The 27,932-nt window shown below is 38.9% G+C and overlaps 3 protein-coding genes across 6 annotated transcripts in view; 1 reads left to right on the forward strand and 2 right to left on the reverse strand.

The window, feature by feature from the left end:
- Window positions 1–234: 234 nt before the first annotated feature.
- zgc:158263 (ceramide kinase family protein) lies at window positions 235–13,642 on the forward strand. The gene is made up of 13 exons (XM_036591609.1): window positions 235–706; window positions 2,469–2,564; window positions 2,851–2,979; window positions 3,581–3,709; window positions 5,508–5,571; window positions 5,817–5,962; window positions 6,119–6,193; window positions 7,458–7,610; window positions 7,924–8,029; window positions 10,183–10,286; window positions 10,939–11,135; window positions 11,968–12,299; window positions 13,404–13,642. The coding sequence occupies exons 1-13, from the start codon at window positions 580–582 to the stop codon at window positions 13,519–13,521; spliced, it is 1,776 nt and encodes a 591-aa protein (XP_036447502.1). The 5' UTR covers window positions 235–579; the 3' UTR covers window positions 13,522–13,642.
- Window positions 13,643–14,080: 438 nt separating this feature from the next.
- On the reverse strand, window positions 14,081–25,101 carry LOC118822517 (glucose-6-phosphate 1-dehydrogenase-like). Of its 2 annotated transcripts, XM_036591611.1 has the most exons (13): window positions 23,904–25,101; window positions 22,459–22,496; window positions 22,270–22,378; window positions 21,866–22,083; window positions 20,064–20,222; window positions 19,680–19,805; window positions 19,033–19,126; window positions 18,658–18,844; window positions 18,323–18,558; window positions 16,485–16,561; window positions 16,291–16,383; window positions 15,884–15,949; window positions 14,081–14,759 (listed from the first exon to the last, which is right to left on the reverse strand). In XM_036591611.1, the coding sequence occupies exons 1-13, from the start codon at window positions 24,027–24,029 to the stop codon at window positions 14,747–14,749; spliced, it is 1,542 nt and encodes a 513-aa protein (XP_036447504.1). In that variant the 5' UTR covers window positions 24,030–25,101; the 3' UTR covers window positions 14,081–14,746. The 2 variants fall into 2 exon arrangements, with proteins under 2 accessions (XP_036447504.1, XP_036447503.1); XM_036591610.1 differs by having other exon boundaries at window positions 14,081–15,949.
- An 858-nt stretch (window positions 25,102–25,959) lies between these two features.
- The window catches only part of galnt6 (UDP-N-acetyl-alpha-D-galactosamine:polypeptide N-acetylgalactosaminyltransferase 6 (GalNAc-T6)), a 19,535-nt gene continuing 17,562 nt past the window's right edge, over window positions 25,960–27,932 (reverse strand). For all 3 annotated transcript variants that reach the window (XM_036591751.1, XM_036591753.1, XM_036591754.1), the window contains one exon: window positions 25,960–27,757. In XM_036591751.1, the coding sequence (XP_036447644.1) occupies window positions 27,644–27,757 (114 nt within the window). In that variant the 3' untranslated portion in view covers window positions 25,960–27,643. The remainder of the gene's footprint in view (window positions 27,758–27,932) is intronic.

Below are 27,932 nucleotides of genomic sequence, written 5' to 3' on the forward strand. Positions count from 1 at the left end.
CTTTAATTAGTCTAATGAACTTTTCTGAGGTATTTCCTAACGTCAATTTGGCATATTCGTGCATGAACATGCAGAAAACTTGAAACTGAAAATGCATCACAAATTCATCTACACCTGCATTGTGCCACACCCACTTTTAATGCGCGTTCTACGGCGCCTTAACCAATAAGAGTGCAGTATGCTAATTCTGAAGAACAGGTGCGCAGCATAACAGGGAAGCGTGAGAGTTCTTTCTTTCTGCAGACGCAACTTTTCACGAATAGGGAAACAGCCCGGAGAAAGAAGAGGGAGAGTCCGTGCTCTAATCACACTTATCTCGTCCATCGGCTCTGTCTTATCAGCAAGTTGTGGTGGTATTTTTAGCTCAGCGTGGTGCGTTTTTCCTACGTTTTAGGCAAAAATAATGTCAGTATGTCAGAGATAGAGACTAATACGCTTTATTAGTGTTAGCTAATTAAGCTAACTGCACGCGAAAGCTGACACAAATAACAAAATGGCACACGTGAAGAGAGAAAGGAAACAAACCTGAGTGAAGCGCTATAGTTAAGTTAGTCTTCAGACCGCCAGTCAGGTCAGGCGATGGAGATAGAGTCAGTCCGGGTAGAGTCCAGTGTCTGGGTCGGTAATAAGCGGTACAGAGCGCTGCTCAGCGGATGGTACTTCAGCTGGACCGAACTGGACAAGAAGAACCGAGAAAAGAAAACAAGTAAGTGGCGCAAAGTTGTGGGACACTGTAAAACGCGTAACGTAAAAAAAGCTTAACATGGCTAATTGTACTAAAACAACAACCTAGGAACGCCAAAGCTCTCACTTACTGCTGCTGACAGGATGAACCTGTGAGAGAGTGAGAGAGGTTTGGTGTTCCTAGGTTGTTGTTTTAGTTGGCTACTCTAAGCCATGTTAAGGTTTTTCTTACAATGGGTTTGAATGGCAAGAAAAAAGGTTAATGTGAAAATGGTTACTTTCTCATTAGACCACAAGTCCATCCTTACAGCAGTATGACCAGTAGTAAGTGAGAGAGGTCTGGTGTACCTAGGTGGTTGTTTTAGTACATTAAGCTTTTTTCACGTTTTAAAGTGTCCCAGTAACTGTCCCATGTTACATGTACTCAAGTATATTTGTGAGGGAAGTAACGTAATCTGTTTCACTTTAGTTGGATAAATAGATAGATCACTTTACTAATCCCAGAGGGAAATTCTTCAAACAAGTCATTTACATTTAGTTACTACTTCCTTTTTAATGTTTCATTTTGTTGTGTTACTTGGGTGACAGAATCTTTACTACTTTGAGGTTAAATCTGAATTAAAAACCTCACTTTTGAGGTTTATCATTCTATTTTTGACCAAAAGAATGCCAAAAAGAGAAGAACAGAGCCGACACTTCACTTCATGTGCTGATAGAAGCTGGATGTACTAAGATATTTTGCTGCTGTTCTGTGTTACCCTTAAGTAGATTTCTGAGATGATACGCCTGTTTTTTGTGAATTTTACTTTTACTTGAGTCATTATTTCACTAAAGTTGAAGTGACAGTACTTTTACTTAAAATAGCTTTAGGCTACTCGACCCTCCTCTGGCCTTATCTCAGCTAGCAAGCCTGAGGATCCACTGAGCGTCCTCAAACTTAGCCTTGTCTTTGTAAGCTAATTGCTCCGGAGCCCCTAAGGTGACATGGTGATTTTTTTTTTTTTGTTTTGTTTTTTTAATTGAGGCCACGCATTACTATATTGAGGCCACAATTAAAATATTGAGGCCATGAGTTATAAGAAGTTTATCTTGTGGCCTCAATATTTTAAGTTCTCAGTATAGTAAATTGGGGCCTCAATATAGTAATTTGAGGCCTTAGAATAGTAATTTGTGGCCTCAATATAGTAAATTAAGGCCTCAATATAGTAATTCATGACCACGCCTTATTAAAAATAATCACCATATCACCCTGGCACATTAGGCAGTAGTGAAATTACTGTAACTAAAATGGTTGTGTACTTTGACTTGGGAACATTTTGTTTGCAAGAGTAGCAGTACTGCTTGAATACTCTTTCTCCTTTTGGTTTTTGAGTATTAAAACACTTTAAGAGTAGCAAAGATTTCCTGGGAATGTAGATGGACAGTGATCTTTTTCTGTAGAATATTTTAAAGACATGCTTCAAAATAGCACCTGCTATGCTATAAATCGGTGACAAAGAGCCTAGCAGTCACCTAAAAACAGGTTAGAGGGTTTAACAACAAATGCTAAGCCTTAAACCCAGATACATGCAAATAAAGATTGGACATTCTCAAATGTTTGACCAAACAGTAAATCTAAGTAAATCATTTTTCCTTGTAGTGTTTTCTTCTTAGTTTTTTAAGTCTTAGTTTTTGGTTACGCTGAAATAATGCATTGTGGTGATGGATTCCTGAGTTAATGAGCAACAAGTGTATCACTTAAGTCTATCAAGTGTCCCCGTGTCAAGTGTCTGTGTGTGGTTTAGTTTCAGTGCCGATTGGCGAGGTGGTGGCAGTAGCGGAAGGCCGGGTAGAGATCCAACCGCAAAAGAGAGTGGAGGACACCGACCGAGACTTCACATGTAAGTTACCTCTGGTGATGCTGACAGTTCTGCTGAGCCATTGGTTTCCACTTTTTTGCAGTTTAAAAAGCTTTCACTGTCTGTGAAAAGGAAATTATAAAGAAGTTATATGTTGTCAGTGTATTCCAAAATATTGACAGAATATTAATTGTTAATATATCTATATATTTCAGAATTGAGAATACATCTTTTGTGATCATTGGCTATAATCAGTGAATAATATGCCACTGGACAATGTAGTTTGCACATCTGTTAACTTTACTTCATGTCCTCTTGTCTCTACCAGTGTTCTATGTGAAGCGCAGTAGCGGTGGTGGTGGGACATGGAGCCTGGGCAGGACCCAGTTCTGCTGTCCGAGCCGTGACCTCAGGGACCAGTGGGTAGCCCAACTCAAAACTGCACTTAAAACTCACTGTGAGTCGAGCCACAGTTACTTGGAAAAAACAAATTACCTTAAAATAGATTTACCATATTAGTACATATTTGATTTGACTGTGAAATATTGGCCTGTGTTATTTTGAGAAATAATTTATCATTTAAATGGCTTGATGTAGGGGCGGCAATGTTGTTATATCAGGATGCTTTTCACTATATACTATATGCATTACTAAATTATGTTTTTCTGAGGTTTGATAAGTTGGTACAGGCAAAACAATTACTACAACACACAAACATACAAAGTACTATCAATAACTTTGAATACAATGATTTCAACTGTGCTGCACTAAATCCAATTAAACAGGACTAATTCATGCTCTCTTTGTAATGAAACATGCAGTTGGTCAGTTTAAGTACTGAAGATATCCACAATATGCTCCTAAAAGTGTTTGATATAATGTGACATATTTATCGTAATAAATATTGTCATATTACCCACCCCTACCTTGGAATAAATGGAATAATCAATATATTGTTCCGCCCTACTACTATGTCCATGCATGTTTGTTTAATCTAATTTACTTTGAGTCTAAGACAACTCTGCACCTTGTGTCTCCATTCATCTTTCCTCTACCAGGCTCCTCTCGTCCTCACAGGTTGTTGGTGTTCATTAACCCCTATGGGGGAAAGAAGAATGGCAAGCAGATCTATCAATCCTTAGTGGTTCCTCTATTTGAGCTGGCTGGCATCAGCTCTCATGTTGTGGGTAAGCCACTGAGACACCGCATATACAACACTGCTCTGCTGTGCTCCGGTATCTCTGATGTTATCAAGTGTCCCCAAGCGTGGCTCTCAAGTGACAGGCTGTGGGTCTTTATTGAGAAAAGGAAAGATAGCCAGATAACAAGGGAAAGGGGGAGAAAGCCAAATCAATTATTAAGCTTGCAGAGTGACAAGTACATCTCATTGCTGTCCTGGGAAAACCTCTTATTTCTGAAACAGTCATTTTATTGGATAAAGAAAAGATGTTCTTAACTTTGATGCAGGTCAGTGTGACAAGATTTTATTCCAAGTACCTTTTGACCAGTTCTGTTTGTCCATTCATCATGAAATGTTCACACAGTGTAAAGGACAGCTGGAGTTTCAGGTGCTTCCAAGGTTGTCTTATGACAGTGACATTATCCTATACCAGAGGTCGGCAACCCAAATGTTAAGAAGAGCCATTTTGTCCTTTCAACAAAAACCAAACCACCTTGGGAGCCACAACATTTTATGTCCATTCCAGTGAAGTAACATTTCACCATCTTGGCTGTAAATATGTCTCAGTATGTGCAAATGTCCTATAGGTAAAAAGATATACTATGAACGAAAACGCAAACTTACTTTGCTCTGCTTAAAGCTTTAGCTCAGCTACAGCCGCGTTTCTCGCATCTCCGACAGGATACTTTTCTACAAAAGTGAATAGTTTCTTGTGAAATGTCTCTCAACACTCAACTTTTTACAAGGCTGAAGTCAGTTTCTCATTCACCAGCTTCTCATTTGAATTTTTCTGTTCCACCTTAAAAGGTGCCTGAATGTAACTGCTGCACAATTTAAGGTGGAACAGGAAAATTCAAACAAGAAGCTGGTGAATGAGGAGCTGACTTCAGCTTTGCGACTTTTTAGTGTTTGACAGTTTCCCATTGCAGATTAAATGTATCAGGAAACCAGCTGGAGTGCTTATAAACGCAAGTAAGTCCATTCGTCTCAAAATGATCGATGTTCATCTTAAATCTTTTTCTTTGCCTTTTCGTTAGCTACTAGCTAGGCGAGACTGTTGTCTACATTGCTATGGTGATCAGCAGTCTGCGTGCCAACCTTCAGTTTTAAAGGGTGAATTAGCAGATATAGGCTACATTTAAACGTAGTGTTTAAGACCATTTATTGTTAAAACTGTGTTAGAACAATCAGCAGGGCTTTATTTTACTGCAAAAGAGGATTATTTTATTTTTACCTAATTGTGGAGCCACAACAGGGCAGTAAAAGAGCCGCATGCTCTGTGTTGATTAAAAACAAGCTACACAAATTGCAATCAGATCACAGTGAATGTCTCCATGAGAGCCAGTGATTCACATTTTTTGGTTGTTGGTTTTCAGACGCTAGATGAAGGCTCGAAAGCACAGTATTTGTAGTAATACCTTGTTTAATATTGACAGAATGAGGCCATGGCCTTTATCAAGAAAAGGAAAAAGAAAGAAAACCAGATCAATCATTAAACTTAAGGAGTGACAGTACAGAACCTATGCAAGAGCACAGGCTCTTCTTTTAGGTTTTTAGATACCAGATGAAGGCTGGTTTTAAAAAAAAAAACAAATCTCTTTCAGTGTTTATTTTTCTTATTTTTCTTCAGTTGAGAACAGTAGCTGCACTTTACATTGTGTGAAAATTTCATGATGAATGGACCAATAGAAATTCTGTGAAACTGCTTTGAACAAACTCTCTTTTACATTAACTTACGTTAAAAGTTAAAAATATTTTTTACTGGACAGTGATGATTTGTAATAAAATATTTTCTGTCCTTTTAGTGACTGAACGTGCAAATCAGGCGAGAGACCACATCCTGAAGAAAGACCTCACTGGCTTTGATGGGTAAGTGGCGTAATATCGTCCCATAACACCTGAAATCAGAGCTTTGTCAGTGCCCATTGTTCAAGTTAAAGCCTTTCGGAAGCAATTAACAGGTAACTCTGGGGTCCCGTGTCTCGTTGTGCAGTGATTAAACCCTCTTAACAAAACCTGTAGATCAGCTTTACTGTAATTCCAAGGCTCACAGGCTTCATATGCTTTACAGTATGTTCAGACCGGCTTACTTTGTTTCTTTCTGCGCCTTTCAGAGTGATTTGTGTGGGCGGAGATGGAATGTTCAGCGAGCTGCTGCATGGCGTGATTGGTCGAACGCAGCAGGAGGCGGGCATTTCGGAACATGACCCCACTGTAATGCTGCAGCCATGTGACCTGCACATCGGCATCATTCCAGCAGGTTTCTCATAGTTTGCTGGCTAGCAATTGTGGACAAATAAGGAAGCGATAATGAATGTGATTAGTGTGTTGGGTTAGGACAGGCGTGTCCTGTGTGGTATGGATATTAAAGACTGAAGAGTAGCTGATTGTTTACCATGTTTATTTTTTCCTACAGGCTCCACAGATTGTGTTTGTTTTGCCACTGTGGGTGTGAATGACCCTGTTACATCGGCATTGCACATTATTATTGGTAATTTTTTTTTTTGTTCAGATACCGAAATCTTATACAGACACAAACCCAGATTTTGATAATCTTTTCTGTATGAATAACACATTTTAGAATTTAATTTATAAATTTAATTTACTTAACGTAGGATAAACCATACAGTATTTTTTCATTTAAAATAATATTACATTTATACTGAATACCAGTATTATCTGATAGCGGGCTGTGGTCACTTCTGTAAAACATCTTAGGTGAATTTTGGCCTTATGCTTTCATGTAAACATCACCTTAAGTGAGCTGCATAAAGTCTCTTCAGGGAAAGTGAAAAAAAATCCATAATTGTAATTTTGAGTGTTTGATTTTTTTGCCAATTACAGTACTGTGCAAAAGTCACATCCTCCACAGGCCATCCTTCATTTATTTCATTTTTAGTTAAATTTAAGTACATCAGGCTATTTATTTTAAGGAGATATTTCTGATGATGCATATATGGCAATCCATTTTCATAAGGAAGAGGAAAGTGAAAAAAACAGTCCAGACTTCAACATCACTGAATGTGTTTAAGATTATTTGGATTGTGAGTAGTAGAAAATACAACTTAAAGATCTCCCAAAAAGAATATAAGCTGTTGTAAAGGTAAAGGGAGAGCATACTAAATATTACAAAAAACATTATCATGTTTAGTTGTTGAGGCTTCTGTGTAGTTTCCTGTAAAATATTTGTTTTCTTCTTTTTTAGTTTTTGGAAATGAAATAAATGAAGGGTGTTCTCATAATACTGTAAGTTTTTGATGGTTGCAAAGTTAAAATTTTCAGCTTCAAATTCATCCCTTAAGCATTTAACTCAAGATGTTTTATGCAAGGGCCCACCGGTCTTCTGAACCGGATTATGCCGAGCCTTAAATCGATATTTTGGTGAAAATCAAATTTACATAATTCTCTTTTGTTAGCTCATAATTCTTCATTGTCACTTGTGTAGATTATCCTTGTAGGTACAGTGCACAACTAAAGAAGCAATCTTTGGATATCATCTTGGCTAACCAACTATATTTGGATTAAGGGAAAAACTGTGTAAATTAGTTTTTTGCCAATTATCACTTTGATCTAAAAACCAAAAACAATTTTATAGTAGTATGTAATAAAATAATACTGACTGATTTAAAGTTTAGACTTTAAAGTTAGACTTAGATTTTTTTTCTTGTAAGGTCTCACACATACAGTCTACCTAGCTTATGAACTAGTAGGTAAGATGATTTTCAATCTCTTTTTCTGTCTTTCTGTATCTCTAGGAGACTCTCAGCCTCTGGATGTGTGCTCTGTCCATCATCAGTCCACACTGGTGCGTTATTCTGTTTCATTGGTGGGTTATGGCTTCTATGGTGACGTGCTGGCTGAAAGTGAGAGGCACCGCTGGATGGGACCTCTCAGATATGACTACTCAGGTAAAACATAATAAATAAACTTCAGAGGCTTTCTCTGATTAAACCACTTTATGTGCACCTCCTACAGATCATAAGTAGATTCTTTTTTACATAAATACTTCAGTGCTTATATTGCAGCTGGTTTTCTTTGTATGGATTAAGTCTCATCACTATTAAAAATTCACTGTCAAATTCTTTTTACTCCAGGCTTAGGCTTTAACTAGGTTTCTTTGTCTTTATATCCACGTTGATTGATATATAATAAAAATAATGAGGTAAACTTTTCCTCAGCCCTCTCTCTAACTCTCTCTTCCTCTGTATTATGTCTGTGTAGGTTGTTTAGTGTACCTGTGCAACAGGAGCTATAGGGGAATAGTGCAGTATCTACCTGTGGATCCCCAGATCAGCAGCCCAAGAGACAACACTCGCTGCCTCTCAGGGTAAAGACAGGCTTTTTGAAAACAACTTAACCATACAGAACCATGTGCAAATCTCCCTTCTATGTGCAAATGTATGTATTTTTCACTTTCATGGTAAAAACAATATCACACTAGGTTGGTCATCTGTACCGGAATTTTCATTTTGGTACCGATACTAAGTGCAAAATCAGAGTGGTTTATACTGAAGCTGTACTATGGCAAAAATCTAACACTTTTCAAGCTCTTCTCCTGTTTGCTTTAGATACGCTAATGGGCACATATCTTAGTGTGCATGATTTGATTCGCCTGCAGGCACAAAACAATGGCTGCACAGTGTTAGCCTATTTAAAGCTGCACTATTTTTGTTAGTCATGAGTCACGAGAAATACAATCACACTCAAATATGGTGTCTGTGCTCTGAAACAATAATTTAAAAGTCAGAGGTGTTGGATCAGATTTCATGAGAGTTGCTTTGCACCGCATCGTACCTCTTTACATATTAACGTCACATGCACAGGCTCAGAAAGTAAGCCTGGCTTGATGTTTAGGTCTCAAATGCAAAAGCAACATTTATATTGATTCAGAAATGATGACAATAGTAGATTATTCACCTACATTCTCAGACACCTCCTTTGCTGAGTTTTGACTGCGTTTTCTTTGCATACTCTTTCAACATGCTCGCGATCAACAGATTCATCTGTTCGAGGAAGGGGACTGAAACACAACCCACATTACTGAATGTTTTTCCTCACGTTGTGTGCAGTTACACATAAGAGAGGCTAAATCCCCAAAACTTACATAGTGTAGCTTTAAATAAAGAATAATACTTCTAATACTTCTGCTAATAAAACAGAAAAAACTTCATATAAGGGTCGCATCTTGTTTTAATAGCACCCTACAGTATATCTACAAATGCTCAAAATGTTAAAACTACTTAATGAAGCTCAGTCGATATCAGCAGTGTTGGAATTAGGATTATGTGTTGGTGTCAGGTTAAGGTCAGGCTGTGTGTAAGGGAAAAGATAAGGTGAATTGAATATATATTTAGCTGAATGTGAGTCAAAGACAAGGTGAGCATCTACGGTGGACCGGCATCTAAAGCGTGCTAGAAAACCCCATGAGGTTTAGATGCACTAGAGATGTAGGGACCACAGGAGAGGGCCCTTGGCCTTCCTGTTTTACCTCTGTGGTGTGACCTTAGAGAAGGGAAAGTTCTTGGTGTGCTACTAATGGAAGTCCTCAAAGCTTTCTGCAAACAAGCTGTTACTACTTGAGGGGAGCCGTGTGCCCTTGACTGCTCGGTACTCGGGTAATATGATCTCCAAGGAAAGGAGAGCAGCCTGTGAAGGAACAGTTGTTACTATGACTGCTAGAAACCAAACCCGAATAAGGGAATAATGGATGTGCGTAGATATGAGTTATGTTAATATGAATGAGTTAATTTCATTTTTCAATAAAAGTTTACATTAAATTTCATCAGGTCAGTGCATTGAGTGCTGAGGATCCCCTTGAAGACCACCTGATCCACCTAATGCACTAATTAACAAGCCTTTCCTGAGTTGAAGTGGGTTTGTTTTGGCAGGAAAACACAAAAATGTACAAGGCAGGGGTTCCTTCAGGACCAGTGTTGGGAACCACTGTTTTAGAAAATCATAATGAGTTCTAACTGTTATGAGGCGAGAAATTTGCACCCCTACACTTTCTGAAAACAATTATGTTAAGGAACACAGTCTACCTTATTCTGTTGCAGTCATATTTTTTGCATTCATTCCTTACAATCTATCTTCACTCCAGGCATTTTATTTTATTTTTCTACTTAGAAACTTAATTTGAACTTTAAAAACGGTACAAATATGCTCTCCTTTGGGAAGGTGAATGTAGTGTACCTTTAAAACTCATTTAAGGTACACTTATGGACCTTGTTGTACCTTTTGAGGACACATTTACATTGTTTGTACCTTGGGGGACTTTACCAATTTTTTGGACTTTTAAAAATTTACCAAGAGAAGTAGCTGTTTTTCTGACAGTGTAAAAACTTTTAAAAGCCTTTCATTTTATTGGCTAGGCCTTCACTGTGCTCTTGCTCAGCAGAAGAAAGTCTTGTTACCAGTAACTTTATATTATGTATGCAACTCTAATCTGCTCTCATGTGTCACTGTGTGTGTGCGGTGTAGGTGCCGAGTGTGCTCAGAGAGCACAGAGAGACTGTTTCCTCACTCAGACAGCTGCAGCTCCCTCTACAGCAGGCAGCTCAGCCAGTACAGCAGCGAATCAGAGGGTAAGACCAGAGGGCAACACCAGCTTCTCACTCTTATGACAACAGCAGCCATTCGAACTCAAGTTGCCATGGCAGTATATTCTGCTAAAAGTGATCCAATATTGTGAGAGAGAAAATCCAGGTTTACTTAACCAAGTTTAGTTAGCTCACTTAGCAAGAAATCCTGAAAAGTTCTTGGAGTCCTGTACATTTAGTCTTTGACTGAATGTGAACAGTTACGTGGAAAGAAAGGTAATGATCCTAGATCAGCACTCTGAAACATGAACATATGGCTCAGATCAAGTTATCTGGAAACATTTTTTTTGATATCATCTTGCTGAGCATGCCAAGCAACAACGCATACTCTTTCATATGTGACCTCAATACATGTAGCGATTGGATAGCATAATGCATAACACCGTTACCCTGTACACGGTGGACTGAAGGTTTGATTTCTCGTCCAGGAAACAAAAAGTCCTTGGGCAATACCCTTTAACGTTCTGTTCAGCTGCCATTGTAAATCTGTATAAGAGAGTCTGCTAAATGCAATGTCTAAGGAGAGCATCATTGAAATAAAGTTTGTTAAAGTTTTAAAGATGAAATTGTCATATGCTGTTCATTGTTTACTCTCACGCTGACAGTTCTATGCATGTTTTCTTCTGCCCATCCTCAGGGGAGTGGATAAGTGTGGAGGGCAGGTTCAGGTGCGTGTCCCTCACCTGTATGTCCAGTTCATGCCCACGGAGCCCTAAGGGCCTCTCCCCCTCGGCACACCTGGCTGATGGAACAGGTGACCTCATCCTGGTGCGGGACACCAACCCCCTGGGTTTCCTCAAGTACCTGCACCGACATACCACTACCCAGGATCAGGTGAGGCCACCAGAGTGTTTATCGTAAGGGCTATAAGGCACACTTTGTAAAACAACTTCAAGCATTCAACTAAAGTTAGTAACTCATTGAATATGGTTATTTTTACCTCATTTAGTTCCACCCCATGATATTCTTATACTGACACTCAAGATCAACCCATGTCAATGGAATCAGCCATGGGGAAAACAAAGTACAAGAAAAATAATGTAACTTTTATTCAACAGCTTGAAGTGTTTCAGGGTGGATTTTCTGGTAAGCCAGAGGATTAAGGGGCCCATATCTTACATTTTTCATGTATTTTACAACACTTGTGTGGTTTAATGTACATGTAAAATTTACATGACCATTTTCAAACCTCTCTTTAGAGTGACTGCTATGTTCTAAGACTTTAATAATGTTTACTTACTTCATCAAATACCTTTTGAAAAAGCAAGGTAAATTTGGTTCTCCACAACATGGGCCTTTTAATGTCTAGAGCCTTTTTGTGGTAAAACTGTCCATGTGGTTTATTTTCATTTATCAGCTGTTTCCCTGCACCTCTCTTCCTTCATGAAATGTACAGCTTGAGTCAGTGGATTTAACACATCGCCATTCATATTAATGACGCAGAGCCCAGATATTCTCACCAGTTGGACAGTCATTTCCTGCATCTGTCCCACTCTCCAGTTACAATCTGGCCAGCTCATTAGTGGAGCAGTGGCACAAGGCAACACTGAAAATATATATAAATATACAAATTTATATAAATATAAAAGGAACAAAAATGAGAAAAATACTAAATTCTTGAAAGATTGAAAAGTATTTGTCTGTTGTTTCCTTTTTTTCTATATAGTTTGACCTGCCATTTGTTGAGGTGCACCGTGTCAAAGCAGTGCGCTTCTCCCTTCCTCCTGAAGAAGGCGATGACTATGAAGATGAGGAAAGAGAACAAAGCATTTCAGAAGGAGTACTGGAAGATCCAGAGAAGCTGCGTGAAAGTGATACTGAATTTTCTAAGGACGGCTCACAGCAGTACCTTGCGGAAAGGCAGAAGGAGCAAGAGATGAAAGCTAAAGGGAAGAAGAAGAGAGAATTTCTCTGTGGGCCCTGCTGCAGTAAACCTCCTGCAGTGTCTGTGTGGAACTGCGATGGAGAGGTTCTGCCATACACTGAGATTTCATGCAGGTAAGTGTCAATAGTACCTACCAATAACAAAGCAAGAACAACTTCTTAATAGTTTTGCAGTTCAACTCTATTGTTGAGCTCTTGAGCCCAAATAAATAAATAAATAGATAAATACATTTTTTATACACACTTAGCAAGCACTTTATTAGGAACACCTGTACACCTTATCATTCATGCAATTATTTAATCAGCCAATCGTGTGGCAGCAGTGCATAAAATCATGCAGATACAAGCAGCTTCAGGTAATGTTCACATCAACCATCATAATGGGGGGTGTTGGAGCCAGACGGGCTGGTTTAAGTATTTCTATAAGTGCTGATCTCTGTGCAGATTTAACGCACAACAGTCACTAGAGTTTAATCAGAATGGTGCAATAAATAAAGAACATCCAGTGTCAGTTCTGAGGATGGAAACGCCTTATTGATGACAGACGTCAATGGAGAACTGGTTCGAGCTAACAGAAAGGCTCTGGTAACTCGGATAACCACTCTGTACACTTGTGATGAGCAGAAAAGCATCTCGGAATGCAAAATACGTTGAACCTTGAGCCAGATGGACTACAACAGCAGAAGACCACATCAAGTTCCACTTCTGTCAGTCAAGAACAGAAAGCTGAGGCTGCATTGGGCAGAGACTCAGCAAAGCTGGACAGTGGTAGACTGGAAAAACATGGCCTAGTCTGCTGAATTCAGTTTCTGCTGAGGCACACAGATGGTAGGGTCAGAATTTGGCACCAACACCATGAATCCATGGACCCAACCTGCCTTGTGTCAACAGTCCAGGCTGGTGGAGGAGGTGTAATGATGTGGGGAATTTATTTATTTATTTTTTTTCCCCTTGGCACATTTTGGGCCTATTAATACCAATCATCACTTGAATGCCACAGTCTGTTTGAGTATTGTTGCTGACCATATGCAAACATGGTATTTACAAATACACACAACTGACTGAACCAGATCTTGATTAACCGGCAGCCCTAGAAATTTGTTTAAGTTAAATTTCTCACTGACTTATGTTACCCATTTATTTTTAGCACTTTGCATCTCCTCATTTGAATGTTTCCCAACTCATGACGGCTGCCATGGCTGCTCTTTTTGTGCTCAGGGTTCGTGGTCAGCTGGTGCGTCTGTTTGCCAGAGGCATCGAGGATGACGGAGGCTCCCAGAAATGCCGTGAAGGAAGCAGGAATTGCAAAGGAAGATGTGTTCTACACACCCAATGAACGTAACAACCATAAATAATGCTTTAATAACAAATGGAATTGCTTATTTAAGTTATAAAATATAAAACAGTAATAAACAAACTGGTCCAAGTTCTCAAATGGTTTAACAGTTTTACCAGTTTCAAAAGAATACTCAGTTTTTCAACCTGATCTCTATCGGTGGCATCTGTAGCACAGTCAGATACGAGACAACACTGACTCAAAACACATTTATACAGTACTGTGCAAAAGTCAGAGGCCACCCTTCATTTAGTTAATTTCCAGTCAATAGCCATTCAGTACAAATTCCAAAACTGGAATTTAAAAAAATGATTGAAAGAGCAAATGGGACTCCTTGCAACCATCCAAGAGCTGCCAGACCGCCAAAACTATCCCCATCAGATAAAAAGTACTTCAAGCTTTTGTCTTTGAGAGAAAATCAAGCTCCATTCTTACTTCAGATCTAAAAAAAAAAATCCACAGGTGTTACTCTCCATCCATCCACTCAACATCACAAGCAATCATTAGGATTACTTGGATGGTGAGGAGCAGAAAATGCAACCAACTTTCAAGACTGAACTTTAGAGGTGTGGGAAAAATATTCCTGCAGATTTCAGCAAAAAAAAGTCTCTTGAAAAGAATGGAAGCTGTAATGAAGGCAAAGGGTGGACAGTAAATACTGCAAAACATATTTAGTTATTTGTTTATTTAGCGTCTCTGTAATTTTCTGTTAAATGGTTTTTGTTTCTTGATGCTGAAAAATTAATACCATGTATTAAATGTCCACTGTGATTGATTGTATGTAAATAAATAAATAGCATGACCTCTGACTTTTACACCACACACTAAATTAATATAACACATGTATATGTGTGCTTCTAATGAACAGTTTTTCTGTTCTTTTTCTAAGTACAGGGAAAATATTGTCCATGCTAATCAACTGCATGATACATATGTGGAAGATAGAGATTAGGTCAAAAAACACGAGTATTCCTTAAACATAAAACTCCACAAACATTACTTGTAAGAAGCCGCTTTTTATTTTTACCATAGAAATCCTCAAAATACAGGTACTGAAAGACCATTTAAGTACATTCCAGACTATTATGTACAACACAGCCAAGCCCATATCATTAACACTGTTGTACACTCAGCACACCCCATTCTACATACTTATTCTTGGAAGTTAAAGATAGCAGACAGACCACTCATTTGTCCTCCGAGCTGAAAGGCAACATTCCCCTGGCTAGGGCATGTACCTGTGAGTGAGTGAGAGTCACAACCAGCAGGTTAAGTGACATGACTGACAGGAGTGAACTCAAAATTCTTAAAAACGTGGCGGCTCGTAGGAATGTGTACGGACGGGACCTGAAGAGGTGTGGAACATAATTAAAACGTTAAATTAAGATTTGAATTCAGATTCTTTGCAATTAAAGCAAGATGGTGAAGATGGTACAGAACGGCTTCTTACCTTGACGCAGAGAAACATAAACCTTGGTCCTTCAAACATGTTTTCACTGATCCTTATTAGCTCGTTCACTCTCTGGTGTGATCTTTGGTGTGGGTGGTTTGTCAAGACTACACCCTCCCACCCACATGCCCACAGCCTAAACTACTGTTCTGCCATAATGATTAAAAAATGTAAACATAGGTCTTTCCGCTTTCGACAAAGTGCCATATGCAAAGCATCCTGTAGCTTATATAGATAATACAAAAAACTAAAAGTGCATCTGTATTTCAAATCGTAACAGACATCCAATATATAACACTACAAAAGTACTGTATTACAAAAGTACTGTGCGTATTGCTTTCAACTTTTAAAGCACCAGCTCAAACTCCAGTCTGCCTGCACTACTCTATTCCCTTCAATCTACGGGAAATATGGTCTCGGTAACTGGAGAAAAAGAAGTACGGAAAATGAAGAACTTCTTCACATGGAATCATTCAAATGAAGGAGCATCACGCCCTGATTTTGTCACAAAGAAGGACTGAAACCCCAAGACAAATGAAATTCCAATTACGTTCAGATGAAAAGAAATGCATTAGATGCATTATTGCAGAGCAATTATGAAGCATCATCTTTTGATTGGAAATACAGGTTTGGTTCTCTAAATTCACATTAGAGGAAAAATAATACTGAACTGAGGGCGAAATCTTCAACCCATTTTACCATCAGTGCACAGGCAGTTCACTCATTCACTGATTAACACTTGTGTCTTGGTGAATGATCAGGATTTCACTGCATTCATCTCCCTCACTCTGAACAGGAATGAGTCTTTAACGCTCTTCTCTGCTCAGCGACGGAAGGAAATTTGGTTTGATTGTAAGATAAAAATCCATTTGGAATGATTGGAGTGTTTATACAGCATGAGGATCAACCCACTTGTAAGTTCCTCCGTAGTGGAATCCTACCCGCTTCAACAGTTCATCAGCTTCCTTGGGTCCTCGGCTGTTGACAGAGTGAAAACTAATTTAAGGCCAAGTCATAATATCTCAGCATTGAATTTCACTTTTTCTGCTACTGTAAAATGACGCCACCATAAGTGATAACACAGGGCTGCGTGATTTTTAACTAAATGGGAATTAAGTTTTTTTTTGGTTACAGACATTAACTCATACTGAATCTCATGCTTTCTGCTGATAAGTCACAGCTCTTGCCAATCTGAGTGACTGTGGACAGTGAACCGAGCAGTTTTTAATGAAAAATCAGGGCAGCTGTATGATAGCACTCATGTACTGAAATATACTTCCTAATTAAACTGACTTATCCTTGGTGAGTAGACGTCTTACCTCCCGTATGTGTACGGCATGGGCTGTATCCTCTCTGCCTCAATCTGATGGAGGAGAGGAGTGAAGATTCTCCAGGCTTCCTTCAGTTCATCACTGACAAAAACAGGCAAACATACACAACACAATTCAGAATGCACTCCAAAGTTCAAGATACAGTTCTGATGTGGGGTGAAACTGTGCTAAAGGAGACCCACCTACGTACAAAGTGCATCTGACTCCCACTGAACACGTCAAGAATCAGACGCTCATAAGCGTCAGGAAGCTTCACATCCTGTACGAGGGTTAGACAAGGGTTAGTAGACTTTCAAACATAAACCAGCTTTACAGGGCATGGTTAATGAGCAATCCTTAAAAACAATGCCAACGCTTACCTCTTACAGCAAAGGCCAAAAAGTGTTCAAAATCTGCTCATTTTGTTTTGTGCTAGGAGGCTACTGTAACTATATATACAAGTTGTTCAAAAAGAACTGGGAAAAAAAGAGAAATGAATAACAATGTGAAAAAAAGTACTTAAGTATTCACATCATTCAGGCCAGTTCTATGATTTTTTTTTTTTTTATGATTTTTAATGTACATGGTTAAAATGCATAACCATAGGTCAGTAGTACTCTTCAAAACATCATGAGACATTTGTTTTGAGATTAGGTTTTGGCCAAACATTTTTCAAAACCCAAGACCCAAAGAAAACTTGTTATGGATTTACCACTATTTTATCATAATCAACATTACACATAAAAACATTGCAGTTTCACTGGTCATTATGGAGAGCAAATAACATGGATATATTTGTGCAGACACTGCAAAACAACGCTACGTTTCTCTACAACGCACCATTTCAAATCAAACCACTCTTAATGACTTTGTTAGCATCTCAAAATCAGTGGAATTCCTCTTTAACAACTTGACATGGTTTTGAGGCAGGCGTGCAATGATTTAGCTATGGAGTTTTGGTGGTGTTTGAGGTTCCATTACTTGGTTTGCTACTACTGTAGCCCTAGTGCACTTTCAGCAGAGGTGACAGTCAGCAGAGGGACAAAGCACAGTGATATGACGTGCAATTTGCAAGAAGTGTCATATGAAAACAAAATACCCTGGGAATACAACCAACATGAGGGCTCACCTCACATGCCACTATCCAGAGACAGCATTAACAGATAAGGCAAATGAGGCTGAACTTGGCTTCTTATTTGCCAGCTTCTTGTTCGTATCTTGTTAAATTTTTTTAATTATTATTCAAATAAGTGTTGCTGCATTTAAGGTGGAACGGGAAAATTTGGACAAGAAGTGGGTGAATATAAAGCTGACTTTTGCTCTGTTTAGCCAAAGTGAAATCAGGTCCACCGAAAAACCAAACAATGAACACACTTAGCCTGAGAAATATACCTTCCAATTTTGAGCGAGCTAAGAAAATAACATGATCCATCACCTATTTCATGTGCAAAGACCTGCGTCCATACACTGTGAAAAACGAAGGCTTTTGATGCATGGTCAAGACACTGGAACCGAGGTATGTGACTATGTTTCTTCACCAACACAGCTGTACCCAAGCTCTACAGAAAAGTTTGAAGTTGAAGAATCCCTGAGTACAGCAGAAAGGATTGCAATAACTCGCGATGCATGGATGTCAAGGGCAGTGGATTCCTATGTGACTATAACAGCGCAGTATCTCGCAGAGGACTGGCGACTGCTATCTTACATTCTTCAAACAAGAGCAGGGCACGAAAGTTACACCAGGGCAAACATTGCAGACCTCCCAGTGGTTATATAATAATAAATAAGGTAATAAATTGCAACAAATGGTATCGCATTACTCAGCAGATCGCAATATTATTGTATCGTGACTTAAGTATTGTGATAATATTGTATTGTGGGACCTTTGGTAATTTGCACCCCTAATGCCTACCATAGAGTATGAACTACATATTGTACTAAAACTACATGTGGCACTACTATGATTACACATAAAAATCATTAGAAAATTGAATAATAATTATAAAAGCAGTGAGGACTGTGTAAGTATGATTAGTCTTACCTTATATCTGCTGCGGTAGGTCAGATCCAGCTCAGTCTCCTCGGTACTGAAGTACATGCCTGGCTTTTTGGTCATCATTTTGGCATAAATGGCCTCATCAGGCTGTACACGGACTACCAACTCATTCCTCTGACACTGGGAGTTAAAGATGTCCCCTGGAACGTCTGTAAACTGCAGCCTCACTTCAGCCTTACGCTCGTTTAGGGCTTTACCACAGCGCAGGACGAAGGGTACCCCTACACAAAAAGAGGGTCAGAAAGAAAAAAAGGTGATAAGAAGCAATGGTACATTACACATTATGCATCGTTACACCATTAACAACAAAGCCTGCTCACCTTCCCAGCGCTCGTTATGGACGTAGAGCACTGCAGTGGCAAAAGTGGCTGTGCAGGATCCTTCAGGAACGGTGGGGTCATTCAAGTAGCCCAGCTTAGCCTCTCCTTCCCCTTCAGGGTTCCCCACGTACTGTCCCAGCACCACATCAGACAGAGCCACTGGAGCTATGCACTTTAACACTTTTACCTCAAGATCGAGACAAAAACAGACATATTTCAATTAGTGTTATTGACGAAATTATCCCGTTAACGCTAGAGAAAATGTTGTTAATGCTCTTTATTTATAGCACGCACATCTCCTCCAACACCCGACCCAGAGAGATTAAGCCTCCTTTTTGCTTTTTTGTTTAATGCGTTATGGTGCTGATGCAATACCTTCTCATCTCTCACATCGTCAGAGTCAGTGGAAGTAGGTTTCTCCATGGCAACCAAGGTGAGCATCTGGAGTAGATGATTTTGCATGACATCACTGAGGAAAAAAAAGAGAGTGTGGAAAGAGAGGAATAACAAAGCCAAGAATAACCATATGTAAAAATATCTCACTGTTGATTTTTTAGGTGTGGTCCAAACAGCATTTTACAGGCTTTGAATATTCATGGGTATTTCTATTTGAGTATCCCAACATTCCCCTCTTAAAACAATAATAATGTACTACAATTACACTTCATGACTAAATATTCAATAAACCAATATGTTCGTTACTGCAGTTCAAAATATATCCATTAGGCGGCAATAATGTATTAATAGTATATACCATATATTTGACAAAAGAACTCAAAAAAGAGAATAGAGAAAAGAATACCATTGTAAAAAAAAGAATACTTAAGTATTCATATGACACACACAAGATTTTTCTAATGTACATGGTTAAAGTGCATAATCGAAGGTCAGTAGACTCTTCAAAACATCTCTTCAGAACAGTTTGTAAACACATGAAAATATGAGGTGTTTATTCATGCTATCTGCAGTCTTGCATACCATGCAGCAACTTAGTTTGACCCACAGAAGTAATGCTTTCTCACCGGATAATGCCAAAGTCATCAAAGTATCCACCTCTTCCGTTAGTTCCGAAGGGTTCTTTAAAAGTCAGGACTACACAGGCCACGCTCTCCCTATTCCAAATAGGGCCAAAGATTCTGTTCCCAAACCTGGAACCCAGAAACAGTGAGAACCATACAGGCTTAAGTAAATCTTCACCAAACAAAATGAGCGCAGGTGGTGGAAATTGGTCAATAGTTAGTGCCGCCCTGGCTCTGTGATTGGCTGAGAGCCATTCCACCTTATAACCTAGCAATGTTGCACTTAAATAGCACCCCCCTCTGGTGTAATACTGCATACTCAATCAAATGTCGAATGACAGTAACTGGAGACTTTTGCCAATCAATCACTTTCAAAAAGTGCATCACCTGAGTACCATGAGGTTCTGCACCATCTCCTTGCCCAGGTAGTGATCTATCCGGTAGATTTGTTCCTCATTAAAGAGGGAGGAGAGGTGTGCTGACAGCTCCTCTGAGCTCTGCAGGTCCCTTCCAAATGGTTTCTCTACAATCACTCTGGTCCAGCCCCTGCACACAGACACATATAAAAGATTCAGAAACATCACGACCTACATCTCCATCTGGAACGATCATAAAGTTATAAACTCCATCGTACAATTATAAAGGCTGCTGTGCTTTGAATCTGCAAGGTCATGATGTAGATTTCAGTGCTCTCTTCAACTAAAGCCACTCAAGGCCATATGTTAGTGATTTTACAATAGTTGAAGAGGGACATAGTTACAACACTCTTAAAGCTATACTATGCTAGTTTTGTGGAAATGTGTAATTGCACACAGGTGGAAGAACTTTTTGTAACGTAGGTTATGCTTCAGACAACTTCCCTGAATAAAATGAAACCGAGTGCGTTGAAAGAAAACTGAAAACTTGGTGATGGGCGTGTCTTCTGAGGATGGGAGTGAATAATCTACTATTGTCATCCTATCATCAGTATAATGTTGAGTTTGCATCTGAGACCTAAACATTGAGCTAGACCTTTTTTTTGAGCCTGTGCATGTGACGTTAAGGCGTAAGGACGTATAACGCGGGCCGAAAAACTCACACAAAATCTGACCCGACACCTCTGACTTGTAAACGATTATTTCAGGCTTTACAGTGCGACTCATAGCAGCGCACGCACACCATATATTAATGTGTTTTTTTTCCTCCTGACTCAGTAATTCTACATCTTTTACTTTTCAATAGTAATTGCAATAAACAATTTTATTTTACATTGCTAAGCAATGTAGTTTGTTAATACAGGGAACACATTTCTCGTGCAAAAAGTTATGGCACATTTTATACTTTTTTTTTGGCAATATATTAAACTAGTAAATACAAATGTGCACTAAATGTTGCAGAAAAAAAATACCACATTTAAGTTTGCTCCCCATAGATAATTTGTACTTATTTTCACTTTAAAAAAAAATCACCAAAACGTGTAATTTGACTGAGGGTGTTCAAACTTTTGCACACAACAGTATAAAGTGACCTGAGCGTAACACAGGTTAAAACTCCAAGGATGCTAGTTGCTAATGCTAGCTGTCTCATATTCTTCAGGCCAGTGGTTTCCAAGTATTTTATCTTGGGGGTGTCAAGATGCAATGTTTATGGTGGGCCAGGTTTAAAATAGACAAAAAATATACACATAAAGAAGGAAAGCAGTTTTGAGATTTTATAATATTACACAATATTTTGTAACAAAAAATATTTTGAAACAGAGAATAAGAATTTAATCAGTTATAAATAGTATAAAAATATGTTTATTCTCTCCAAGAGTGAGAGGGTGGGGTTAGGGAAGCTTTCTGGGACGCCAAATCGAATGTCCTGTGAGTCATAGTTTAGGCGGCTCTGTTTTAGCTATATAAGCAAATAAGATGATAGGTTTTCTAATGACTAATATGAATTAGTGGTAGTGAAAGTCTTTAGTTAGTGAATTTCCCAATTGCTATACTTCAGCTGAACATTTGTTGTCATTCTGCTGTCCTCTGCAGAAACTATGACAGAGCTTTTTATTATTTATTTCTAATAAGAAAAAATTCGCATTTATTACTAAATCGGCTGTGGATACATAACTCTACCTCAATTAAGGCCGCATGTTATTTTTTTAATTTGTACTAATATAGTCTTTTCTCAGTGGCCATAATAATGTGGTACTGTATGTGGGCACTGACTCATCACTCATGCAGTGCTGGCGGACGTTCTTGGTGACATCATTGTAGACAGTGGGCGGCAGGGCCAGATAGAATAGACGGTTTGCAGCAGTTCCAGGGGCCAAAGAGTCCAGGTGGCTCTGAAGCTGTGCAAACGACTCTCCATCTGTGTACCGCCCAGCCAGGTAAGAGTTTCTATTGAAAAACGCTGACAGACGCTCGCTGTCCTCTTCTTTTACCTGATAAGACACATGAACACTAAGTGGTATATTGATTAGACATGTATTTTTCAAGCAGCAGCAAACTAAAAGAGCAGTCTTATTATCTTTTTTGGGCCTGAGTTGCTCATTCACATCTCCAACATATGATAATAACCTGTAGAATACTGGTTTATCTCTTGCTAAAGAGAAACGTTAAACCATTACCTTCATGTAAGGTAGACAGGAGGCACGAATGTCATCCAATGTCAGGCGAGAGCGAGCAAAGCCCACAAAGTGTGTCTCCTCTGGAAGGAGTCTGTCCTTAAACAGCCACCTTAAAAACAGGATTTGATAATTAACTAGGGAACACACACACAGACAGACATGCACACACAGATGCATGCAGAGACTCACCACAGCGTGGGGTAAATCTTCTTCTTGGCAAGGTCTCCCTTAGAGGAAAGGAAAGAATATACATATTATTTGCCTACAGTGCCTTAAAACTGTTAATTACACTGAAATGTTCAGTTATATCACACAGTGCAGAATATAGGTCAGTGAAGAGCTGAGCCTTGCTCACTAAAAAAAAATCTCTTGACACTTTAATATGGGCTTAACTGGAGTTCACAGGCAGGTTTGGGATGACAGAATACAACAATTGGGAATATGGATTCAGAATACAGAAATTATCTATATTCAGTACAAGTAACATTTTGTAAGGACAGTATTCAAAATACTGTTATACATTTTTATGAGAATACTTTTAGAATACTCACTAAATTAAAAAAAGATAAATGCTTGTTTATTAACTATTTTAACATCAGCGCATGGCATCTGTAGCAAACATGCTTGTTGCACGAATTTTAAAGAGGATCTTCATTAACGGCTTCTTTACAAACACTGATATTACTACTAAAGCCTGAGTAGACTGATAAATCAAGGGATAAGTCAGTTATTAATCTCAGCATCCCTCACTTTTTGGAGTGATGACCAAACTAATAATGTCCTCAGTAGTGGACATGTTTGTGAGTGATAAGCTTAGCAGTGGGGTTGTTCTGCACTCTTGCTCGGGGGATTACTGGGGTTAGCAGTGAACTGAAATAGGAAAAAAAAAACCTGAGGAATTTTGGAACTTCATTTAAACAATAAATTAATTTTTCATGAAACATTAACAGAATAATGACATGAAAAAAAACTGTAAGGAACAGTGAGGAACAGTGTTATTTAAGTAAAAATAAAAAAGATTTTCTGATCAATATGTTTTCTAAATGTTTTCTGAAAATGTTACTTCTTCATTTATGGTAAGGGAATAGGTTACTAAACACATTTAGGGCAGTGTGTTCAGTATTCAGCCATCACGTTTTCAAAGTGTTTTCCTAACCCTGTTAACAGGCCATGCAGAATGAGTATGCAAAATGGAGAATAAAGGCACTTTTGTTCCACACAGAACTCATGTTACAAAACCCTGGGCATGTCAGTCATGCAAGTTACTCTGTTTATGTTTGACACACCTCATGTAAAGGACAGCAGGGGAGTGAAGCAGTAAGGAAACACTGATAATGTGACAAGTGTGTGTAGGTATGGAATGAGTCTGTACAGGATTACGAGGCTAAAGTTGGTTTCCTGCTCAAATTGTCCGTTCCACCTTAAGGGTGCAGCAGTTCCATTATCCAGCAGTTACTGCCGCTCCATTAGCTGCTGCACGATTTAAGGTGGAACGGGGAATTCGACTAACAGGAAGGCGAATATGAAAGCCAATGTCAACTTTACGCTCAGGTTTAGGTGCCAAGCCTGCCTGTGCTGTGAAGCGCAGCGTAGCCCGGTAATAAATGACTAAATGTAGAAATAAAAGCTCTTACCGAAGCACCCATAATGACAAAGACGTGAGGAACCTGACGAAATTCATCATCATCATACAGCTCCCTCCTCAGCTGCCTGAACACCTCAGACCGAGTCCGAGACAGCGGATTTATAACGTTACTCATACTCGCAGACGAAGAGGGGAAAACTTAAAACAAAGACTAATGTAACATAGGTTTAAGTTAACCCAAGTAAGGTTTAAAGGAAGCGGAAGATGCGAAAATGTGAGTTAAACATAGAAAAGGAGTTAGCGAGTTAGCTAAGCTAACCGTCCTGCTCTTTCATAAGGAGCTGATTAAACACTTCAGTGCAAAGCCAGCGAAAACGGAGCTAATCTTCGCAGACAGCCGCCGCTGGTTTTACCCACTGAGGATTTGTCTGATAAGAGTTAGCAAGCTAACAACTTGCTAACACCGGCATGGAAATCCGTCTCGCCTTTTCGTGAGATATTTCCAGTTAATACTCAAGGACGTTACGCGAAACGAGCAGCCGAGCACGCGGAGTCAGTGTTTTACCTGACAATAAACATGAACAAGCATCGCTAGCGGTGTGCGATTCGTCAGGGTATCGTTGTTTTGAACCGATTCCTTTCAGTAACTCGGTCGAACCGGCTCACGAGATGATTTCAGATTCGAAATGTTTTGTAGAAACGTTAATGTACTGTTCTGTATGATCATTACAGTCTTTCACAATTTCCCCCCATACAGTCACAGCACAAAATACATGATAACGTTTCCCCTCGTGGTCTTCAGACTGTAGCTGGATTCCTCTTTCTGAGAACGTGGATTCCGAGTACCAGTGAATCCACAGGTGGCTTCTGGGTTTTTTATGTAATGTTAAGTAATGGTAAATCCAAATAAATAAATAAATACATACATACATACTCTTTGAGGACTATTTTTCTCTTACAACACTCTGCACTGTAAATTTAGCGGAAAGTATTAGTAGTATGAGCCTTGTACCTTGTTTGAAAACACGCTGCTGCCCCAAAAAGATTCTCACCATATTAAAAAAAAAATGGAAAGGGGTGTGTCCCCCCTGCCCTCTCTTTGAATTTGCACCAACGTCTCAGACCCTCAGTCCCATACCTCTTTAATTTAGTAACTTTCTGACTAAATACCATCTGAACCATTTTATTACGCAAACATTTTAAAATATTGGTGGATTTCCCCTTCAATGAGTAACTGCAGTATCTGACTCACTGGCTGAATCGAAAGTTGATTTTTGAGTCAGGGCATCGCTGACTCGGAGGTTCGATTCATTGGAACGGAAGGAATCGGTTGAGTAAAGTGAATCAATCCCCATCGCTAATCGCTACAAACAGACCGCGTGGTGAAGTCCTCGCTGACTCAGTCAGACTTTCTAGCCAATAGGATTGGCGTGGCGCGCGCTGAGGGCTGCGTCATTCAAAGATTTAATTGAGGTCATGCAAACTCAGAATTATGCATGTAACGCAAAGACCTTCAAAATTCCCTGTGAAAGTCTGTTTTTTAAGAGAAAGCGTAGGCTGCCATCTGTCGCTCCTGGCTGTATAATGAGCATTGCGGTTTTAGGCGACGTTGTTGCTGCCAATGTCACTGACAGCAGAACTGCTCCTCAGCCGGCTTTTAATGCGTTTAAAGGGCCAATATCCTCCATTTTTTTTCTCTATAATTTTTTCCCCATCTGAGCTCTACTTATGACGTTTGTGTGCTTTTATGTACCTCAAACAGTCATGATTAACAATTAATTTATACAGGACCGGTTTCCAACCTCTCTATAGGCTTTAGAATTACACAGGAAGTTTTTGTTACTGTGCCTTTAAGACTGATTCATGTAAAAGAGCTCTGATCTGATTGGCCACCCTGTGTTCATAAAGTAGTCCAATCTGAAACACTCTTTAAAAGGTCAGAGTCAATTGGAGGGGCTACACTGCTGTAGATGGGTATATATCAATGCATTGGTTTCCATGACATCACAAAGTTGGTGTATTCAAAGCAGCCTGTTTTTGTAATTTATTTTCATGTTTGGACAGGGGGAGTGAATGATGTTTTAAAACGTACCATTACATACATAAATACATACATACATACATGAAAACCTTTTATTTTAAAAAAGTGAGGGAAATTTAATTTTCCATGTTATGGGCTCTTTAAAACTCTTCACATTCAAACCAACCTGCAGAAAAACAGAGAGGGACATCTTTGTTGTAAATTAACCAAACACTGACCAGGTTAAAGAGTTGCCTAGTGCATCTACTCCTTCATTTCCTTATTTATTAACCTCATCTAAAACAAAACTGCCTCCACATTGTTTACAGTGCTCATACAGGATATTTTAGGAAAAATATAGAAAATAAAAAAGGCCACAAATCATTGGCATTTATTAAAACAAAACAAAACAAAAAAACCCTTAATTTGTTCCACCAGTAAAGAAAAACTGCACCCTCTCAGTTACAGGGGAGAACAGAAAAGTCATATGGGATCTTTAACTATAATAATAAGGACAAAAATATTCATTTTTTGACTTATTTCACAAGTAATCTGCCCAGTAGAAGAGTTAAGAGACATTTCCATTAGATTAACATGATTTCTCAGCTTTACTTAAAGGGGAATTCCACTGCTTTTCAAAACATCTGCATAATTTAATCTTTAAGACATAAACAAAACCATTCAGAGCGGTTTATTGTGAAATGATCCACAGTAGAGAAATGCACTAAATACTCTGAATTGCTCACAGTGGAGGTGATAGGAACCAGACGTCTGAAGTGTTTAATGCCTCTAAAAGCTCCCTCAGAGACAGCTGTTAAATGAAATGGTTATGAATACGCTGCCTGAGGCCTGACATGGTTTTACAATTTACACGTTTTTAATCTATACAGGGCAGCAAGGTACACACAGGGCAAAATAGTCCTCAAAGAATATTATGGTTTTTTGGATTTACCACTACTTTACCATCATCAGCACTGCATATGAAGACTCAGAAGACACTCACAGGTTCCTTGGTTGTTTTGGATAATAAATAAAATTGCTATATTTGTGTTGTAAATAAGAGTCAGCAAGTTTCTCTACAATGGAGCGTTTCATATCAAACTATTCTGAATGACTTTGTTTACATCTCACCTTCAAATTCTAAAAAAATTGTGGAAAAAATAAACGGTGGAATTTTAACTGACCAACTGAAAAATCTCACTTCACAAAACTCTCCACTGGATTCTGATGAATAGATAATTTAACCTTGGCTTGTGGCAAGGTATGATTCTGTATAACTAATTCTTTACAACTAAATTATTTTATGACATGATATCTACAGTGTCTTGTTGGCAAGATAAAGACCATTTGCCTTGTCTACAATAATTCGAAAAATATTTCCTTCTCACAGACTTAAAAAATAAAAATATAAATAAAATGGTCAGTGTCTTTAAAAGCAGTAGTTTGGACAACATGAAGGTTGATACCACACACCGAGCCACCGCATGTAAACAATACTGCCGCCAGGCGAGTCGCTCCCATGCTCCGTTCACTTTTAGAGATGGCGCCTCTGCTTGTCTTCCCTGAGTCACATATCACCACATTCATAGTACGCAGGTCTTTGGTTGTTCCACTGCATGGATATAAACTATCCACTCTGTGTCAGTTCACTCAGACAATGAGTGAGCTACAGTATGTATTTAAGCATATGAGCTTGAGTTATAGCTGTCCTTTCTTTGGGGTCTATTGGGTGTAGATGTCCTTGCTTGTCAGGTGGACTGAAAGAGAGGTCAACTGAACACCCAGCGCTGGTGAAAGTCTTCTGTGTTACAGGGGCTCATGATTATCTGGTTATCCTTCAGGTGGAGGCACTTATCGGAGGACGGGTTCTTTAATAGCTTCTCCTAGAATCAACAGAAAAACAGTAAAGAATATGAAGGTGTTAGGCAGTTACCATAATATTCAATAAAGTGTGCACTCATTTTGTGGCAAATATCAAATTTGCATGTTTGAGACAAATGACTTAAGAAATTCAACAAAGCTAAAGTTGGCTTGTTATTCGAAATTTACATTCTACCT

The sequence above is a fragment of the Colossoma macropomum genome, unplaced genomic scaffold, assembly GCF_904425465.1.
Source record: "Colossoma macropomum unplaced genomic scaffold, Colossoma_macropomum, whole genome shotgun sequence".
Classification (NCBI taxonomy): Eukaryota; Metazoa; Chordata; class Actinopteri; order Characiformes; family Serrasalmidae; genus Colossoma; species Colossoma macropomum.